General features: G+C 30.9%; 1 protein-coding gene across 1 annotated transcript; it reads right to left on the bottom strand.

Moving 5' to 3' along the window:
* Positions 1 to 139: 139 nt before the first annotated feature.
* On the bottom strand, positions 140 to 4180 carry LOC136980944 (patched domain-containing protein 3-like). The gene is made up of 4 exons (XM_067277143.1): positions 3196 to 4180; positions 563 to 889; positions 247 to 485; positions 140 to 196 (listed from the first exon to the last, which is right to left on the bottom strand). Exons 1-4 carry the CDS (start codon positions 4178 to 4180, stop codon positions 140 to 142), a joined length of 1608 nt encoding a protein of 535 aa, XP_067133244.1.
* Between the last annotated feature and the right edge of the window lie 3503 nt (positions 4181 to 7683).

Here is a 7683-nt window from a genome sequence, read left to right as displayed (position 1 = left end):
ATCGCTTATATTAAACGATTGTACAGATAATCGGATTCTTTCGTCCTTCAGGAATTTTAAATAGAATCTGAGCCAAGACTCGGTAAGAAAATCTGCAATTAATCCTTTTCTCTCCATTTCTGAGAAAAGGTTCTCTATTTCATTCTGAATTCGTACATCTGCGTAATTTATTTCTTGATCGATAACGATTTGAAATCTGTATTCGAAGTGATTAAAATTGTTCAAATGTTTTTTATAATATTTTACAAAATATGAATCATATGTCGCCGCGTAGGAAAGTGATCCATAAAGTTTTGTGTGAGTCATGCCCCAAAGTGCTACAGCAACGAAACTGGCGCTGATCAAGAAAATAATTATTTTCACGTACCAAGTAGATAAAATATAACCGAATCGAATGAAAATTGATGACGTAGGAACAACATTATTCTTGGTAGATTTCCAGGATTGAGTAGAAAATAGAAACTTTCGAATCCGAGAACGGCTTTCTGTAAACAAATAAATGAATAAATATTGTTGTTAGTTTCAGTAGTAATGAGGAAAAGATTCATTATGTGATTCTTACCTTTCTGAGTATTTATTTTTGTGAAGAATAAAGAATGTCTCCCTTGTTTCTCCACATATCCAAAAAATGCCATGCATGCACCAACAAACGTTATTTGATAAACGTAACAGAAAACAACAGCAATCGATCCGTATAAAGAAACATAAAATATGGCTCTGAAAGGGGTGAACAGTCCTGAAATGAAAGCTATGAAATTCGTTACAGAAGTTACGGTAACAGAAATGGCGGATTCCGAATAAACTTCTGAGAGTCTGTCTGGTACGGTCTTCTGTGGGTCAGTTTTTTTCCATGCAGCTAAAAAGACAAACGCGTCGTCCATGCCTATACCTGAAACGAAATCTATTGTTTTGAAAACCAAGAAATTGTACATTGAATGTCAAAAATAGTACCGACTTATTTCATTTAAAACGAAATTTTCTTTAAATCAAAAATATATCTCTAATTGTCCGCATTGAATACAAATTATTTTATCTTAGAAATAGCGAGACTTGGGCAGGTTTCTAAAGGCAATTATCGTGCCACTTTTAAATGCTAATCAAGTTTTAATATTAATTGCTTTTCTTATATAAATAAAAATTATTAATTTAAGTAGCCTGCTTCTATTTTTAAGGAAAAACAATCCTGTTTTATTTAATTCACATTAAATACAAATAAAAGTAATTAGATTAAGTGGCAAGTAACATGGCAATAGAATGTTAACACAACTTTAAATCACGTAATTTTTTCCGCGTAAATTTAATAATATGTTCAAGTGCACCGTGAGACAAAAAAGGCTGAAAAACACTGATCTAATCTAATAAATGTTCTTTCTTCACAGAATCGTTTATTTTGTGTTCATTAGCTCTTGTATTGTGTTTTGTATTGCAATTTCACAGCAGTTATTAATATAAGGATTCGGAATTTTAATTTCAGACTGGCAACTTCTATTTAGTTATACGAATTTACAATGCATTATATTTAAGCTGCATATCCTTTATTCGGTATTTCCACCCATTTTTAATATTTAACGAAGCTAAAATTTGCTCATTAGCAAATATAATAAAATGATTTTCTAATGGGCAATTTTTCGATTTTTATTGTTTTTATCTCAAATTTGTTTTAGTGCAATTCGTGTTTCCCACAGAAAAACCGCAATATTTAAAAAATATTAAGTGGTATCTAAACACCTCTTCATACGCAGATAATAACATTCTGTTAGATATATTGCTCAAATTCTCATAAGATTCTCGCATTTCGTTCAACTTTTGATGTGATTAAGTGTTCTTGGTGCGTCAGAGGCCAATCGGCTATCTCGTTCTAAATTTTGACGCACCTGGTGAAAGGTGTAGCGTTACGTGAATCAAGAAGCATAGCTTCCTCTTGATTCGCTTGAGATTCTTGTGATATCTTCGTGATTCAAGTGAAGAAGCCCAGCTCCTACTATAATAAAAGCTCATTTATTGCGACTCGTACGTTCAGTACACACTTAAAATTAATCGTACCGTTACTGGTATCTGTGGATTTTTTTATTAACTTATTACAAAAATAACAGTTATTGATATAAACTTTATTAATAAATGAAATGCATTTCTGGTCTTAATGACACTTATTTTTTACAAAAGAAATAATAGATGTAATTTATATCACACATAATATAGATAACATTTTTTAAAAGTCTTTTACGTATAGAGCTGATTATTAATTACAAATCGAAATTAAGAATTAGGCAATTGACTGGATAAAATTGTTTGAAAAAGGGTTCTGCATGAGATAAAATCAAGGTAAATAAGTAAAACAATATTAAATAAATAACATTAAAAAATTTTTAAAATCTTGTCTTATAAAATAATATAAATTGCTATTTCCTGTAGAAAATTAACAGGTGAATATGTTTAAAAATAACAAATTTTAAAAATAAAAACTGATAAATAGAAGTAAAATTAAGTTTAGAAAGCATGTAATTTTATTGTCCCGTTTTCTATGTCGTGCCATTATGCAATCTCTTTAAAGCTTATATTCTATGTAGAGAAATATTAAAACCGAATTTGACCGCTTAAAAGATAAGAATAAACTATAAATTACTGGTGTACATCAGCATATATTATTTCAGTATCTAACGCACTAAAAGGCTGTGAAGTATGGGGTATACAGCAATCTTCAATTATGAAAGCCGGCTTATGAAGTTACCTTGCAGCTTACATCTAGAGAAAGTTTCTAATCACTAATCTGAATCATCATTAGCTTATATATAGAATCATTTTGCTTTATTCAGGTCCAAAAAAACCTGAAAGAGGCGACCAATTTCTTATCAAAGCGTAATGAAACCAAAACTTATAAAAGCAGTGGAATATCGAGAGATCGAATATTGCGTTTAAGATCAACTCTCAGCAAATATTTCACTGAGAATGCTACAAATATCTATCTACAAATTTTTTTTTGCGATCAACTTTGTCATATAGATTTCTATATATTATACAGTATACATCAAGTACCAGATAAATTATCAGTATACAGTACCAGATAGCAATTCGAATAAACCTCAAAATCTACAATTATCTTTATCTGCATATAGTATTAATTTAAAAGTGAAGGACTATATTAATACGATAGGAAAAACAAGTTTTATATAATTTTAAACAACTTACGATTCTTACCTATAATTAGAAAGGGTATAGATCCAGCTGGAGCCACAAACGGCGTATTAAAATACATGATCAATCCAAATGACGAAGCCAAAGACATTCCTCCCGATATTATTGCAATGACTCCGATCCAAGGTTTGCTCTCGATCCAGCTGTTATACAGACAAGTGAGCATTGAAAATATTACTACTGCTAACATTGCAATCGGAAGTTTAGGAAGTAAACGATACATGACTCTAAGTAGTTCCATTTCCATTGTGATCGACGTGTATCGATCAACGATTATGTGCTCAAAAGTGCTAGATGCAATTCGATCCAAAAACAAATTTTGCCATTGTTCTATTCTATTTCTTTCAATACTCGAATTATCATTTAAGTAGTAAACGAGACGCAATACTTTCGCGTCTTTCACGTAATCTTCCGGAGTCTTTCGAACACCTCCTAAAAATAAACTATTTAGTTGAAATTTGTATCTACTTATTTCTTGTAACGGATATTTAATGGTATAAGTTTTATTTTCCATCATTTCCATTTCATTTTGCATGAATAAAATAGAATTCTCGAAGCATCTCTTGTTATTTCTTGCGCACAACTCTTTGTATGTGAAATTGTCTGCAGTTTTTATATTTTGAATAATTTCATCTAATTGAATAATTTCTCGAAATACTTTTTTTCGAAGCACGGATCCTTCGTCTTTGGCTGTAACTAAGACTACTGCTATATTTGGTTCTCTGTTCATCCTTTCCATGTATGCATCGGAAGATAGGTCCATTGGAAATAGTCTTGCTATAATTTCTTCTTCTTTAACATGTCTGGTATTCCTGGGTTCAAATAAATATTTAATATTCCTTTCATCGTGCCACTTATGAAGACCCGTAGCTAATACCATGGATACAATGATTGGAACGACGATAAAGTAAATAGGATTTCTACCAACACGTAATCCTAATTCCTTCAGCTTCTGCGATAAGTAAATACTCAGGTATTTAAGTTTCATTGCAAATCTGGAAAAAACTGAAACTATTTAAAAAACGTTTTATTAGTGAAAATATCTATAAGTATATAGTAAAAATGATAAAAATTTAAAAACGTCGCAATGGAGTCGAAATTGGTTTTATTAATACCGGTAACTATATAAAATTCTAGAAGAAAACCTTTGCTTCTTCTGACTTCAGAAGTAGTTTAAAAAACATTTAAAGGATACTTGAAATAGAACAGTTGCTTTAATTATTAAACATTACCATACAATTAGAATTTACCCGCATTTCGCCAACTGACAATGCTTCGGTTTCTCCAGTGACAATTGTATTGATACAATTCTATCTCAACATGCATGAATATTAATGCCATTATTTAAATGAATGTTGCAGTATTTACTATTTTCTCTTTCAACGTAGCAAAATGTTGTTTACTTTTTTTTCATAGTAATTTTTTCTTTAAACAGTATTTTTTATATTATTTGTATTAACGTTACAATTTCCTTCACTAGAACGAAAATAGCATGGTGAGGTCATAATCAGGACTTAATTTAACGTTTGTTTCGTACTGCACCACTATCGGTTTTGTTTTGCGTTAATAAGGCTTTCTAAACGACATAAATGGAAAAATAGGACAATAATACGAATCTTATATCGGTATAATTATTTATTAATTTCAATCATCGTTTGATTTTAATCGTTACACGTGTGCCTGCATGCCATATAATTTACGATTCGATGAGTGCACTGTGGAGGTGGATTATAGTTTTAAATGATAACATTAATATCGCGGCTGCGTGAAAAATATTTATTGTAGGCCTATATGTTCAATACAAATTGTAAATCCTGCCGACATTCTTTCCGTACCTCTTTTTTCGTGTACCGAAAATAATATACAGTAAACCATGTGTAAACCGGAATCGCACGGTACCTAATACATTTCCGTTTTAGCTGGTTTCCGTTTCGAACCGGTTATCTTTTAACATAAAAAATCGCTTCGTTCAGAAGAATTTTCTTGCGTTTACGATAATTTCATTTTTAGTTGGGTTCCATTTTAGACAAGTTTTACCGTACACTATGAAATTTAGGTAAATATTTTAACTTTAACATAACTAGGAGAAACAAATACAGTAGGTGATCGGTTAACGAACAAATCGGATAACGAACACTTTTGCGGAAGATTTTTATGATCGGGTAATGAACACCTCACAAAACAAACATAAGAAGAAGCGACGTAAAATAATGAATACCGATTGATCTTCCCTCGTCTTCGGGCAAAATTCGAAAACTTTTCGGAGCGCGGGAGACGTCGACATCGATGCCCAACCCGGTATATACTGATCGGATAATATTCCTCCGAACTTTGAGACTGTCCCTTGTAATTCCAGGCTTTTATTTTTCTGACAGAAACAATTCTTTTATAGTATTCGCGAGACTGTCGGATGGTCACTCGCTAATTTTTCCGTCGGTTTTTATTTTCGAAAGGTGAGAGTATAATAGCAGAGGTAGAGAGTAGGCAGAAGATGTTTGATGTTCCTGGGCAATATGGCCCGAACAGGTCTACAGTAAGCTGCAGTTCAATCTTATTTAAGAAAGATACAGTATAATCAAGAAGACTCGATCAGCTAAACGAGTAACAAAAATCACATCTAAGAAATAAAGAACATTGAAGAGCTCATAATGGACCTGAAACAGATCTGACGACAGAAGAACGCCAAGAACTCTTGAATGTAGAACACCAAGAAACTCGGCGAGATATGTTTTCTTCTGAAGAAAAAGGATTAATGCCGATATCTGCTCTTAAACATCTTTTGAAGAAGTGGGAGGATGTCAGAACGACGGTCTTAGAATGGCATCCAAACCAGGTTGAGGTTAATAGGCTGAGGGATCTCTACAGTTACATTGCTATTAATTACTTCCGAAAAATCCTAAAGAAGAAAGAAAAGCAATCGACATTAGACAGATTTTTTAATCCCTTCAAACGGTAAAAACAAGACTAATAAAAATGCAAACCTGGGTAAATATGTATTTTCAAATTTTACATATAAATAAACGTAGTAAGAAGGTATATATATTTTTTTATTTCTTGAGGTCTCCGGAACGAATTAATCAAATTCTCATAAAAACCTATGGTAAATCGATAATCGGTTAACGAACAATTCGGATAGCGAACAAAGCCTTGGAACGGATTATGTTCCTTAACCAATCACCCACTGTACTTATAAAAGCAGAATCGGACAATTAATTACTACACAAAAACGGAATTTAAACTGCACAATTCAAAATTTTCTATACACATTTTGTGTCCATTTGCTCGTTAGGATATGCTCAGGCGATAATATCTAATCTAATAGTGGCTTGAAGCCCGTTTAATCATTTTTCAAGTTTTTTTTTTTTCTCCTACATAATATTTGGTTTGATTTTAACAAGTACAAAATATTTTGTAAACTACATCAGTTGTTTCGAGTTCTTTTTTCTTTATTTTCTTTCTCACGTAGTAACGTTGATACTCTATCCTTTTGAGAGAGAGCCAATGCTGTAGTAAATTTATTAAATTATATTTTTCAAATAATCTTTATATATACTGTATGGGGAAAGTGAAAATATCGAAAAGACTGGTTTTATTTGAACTTCAAATCTATGAAAAACGTATTCATCATTTCATTTTTTAAAGGTTTTTAAGATATACATTTAACAAATATTTATGAAATTTTTCCAGTTTTTTTATACCTTTTCTTTTAATAATACTTTCATTATTTTTATTATATATGCATTTTTCTTAATTTTTTTGACAATATTATTTAAAATTAATAGACTTTTTATATTACATAACATTTCATATCTACGAAATTGATATTTTTCATCTACTCTTCTGTTTCAAACTGTATTTTTTCATGTAGCATGGTAGCATATTCACTTGTTTTTTCGGCTGAAATCATATTGTTATCATTAAATAAGAAAATGTTATTAACGTATCGGGCTTAAAATTTCACATCTTTCAAAGTATCAATTTTTCAGTCAGCCTGGGACATATACATTTCTATTGATTTGTAACTTACAAACGGCCTCGTCGATATTCCATTTACTTGGCTGTAAAATGCATTTGAAACACCAACAAGAAATTATTTATAATTATAAATGCCATTAAGTTTTTATATATGCAGCGAAACTCGATACCTGTTTAATGTTTCTTTAATCATACTAAGTTTAATAAAGGATATGTTGATTTTATATCCAAACTTATCACACGAAAAGATGGGTTCATTTTTTCTTTTAAAAATCTGTTAATTAATATATCCGTATGTTTGATTTTATAATCATGTAAAAAGATTTTAAAAACAGTTCTAGATTATACGTCGTAGAGTATCGAAAATATATTATAGGACGACATTTTCTACGCAGTTAATGTTTTTAACCTTAAGTGTTTGTAGTCTTATCCTACTGAAATCCAAAATTTCCCTTCTTTTTGTTGTGCTGAAATTGCACTTTTTAAAATACATTTTATTACTCTGTAATTTCTTTC

This window comes from Centruroides vittatus, unplaced genomic scaffold (assembly GCF_030686945.1).
Source record: "Centruroides vittatus isolate TY-2023 unplaced genomic scaffold, ASM3068694v2 contig_738, whole genome shotgun sequence".
In the NCBI taxonomy this organism is placed as follows: domain Eukaryota; kingdom Metazoa; phylum Arthropoda; class Arachnida; order Scorpiones; family Buthidae; genus Centruroides; species Centruroides vittatus.
Note: the sequence above shows the minus strand (reverse complement) of the source record. Positions and strands in the feature narration are given on the sequence as shown.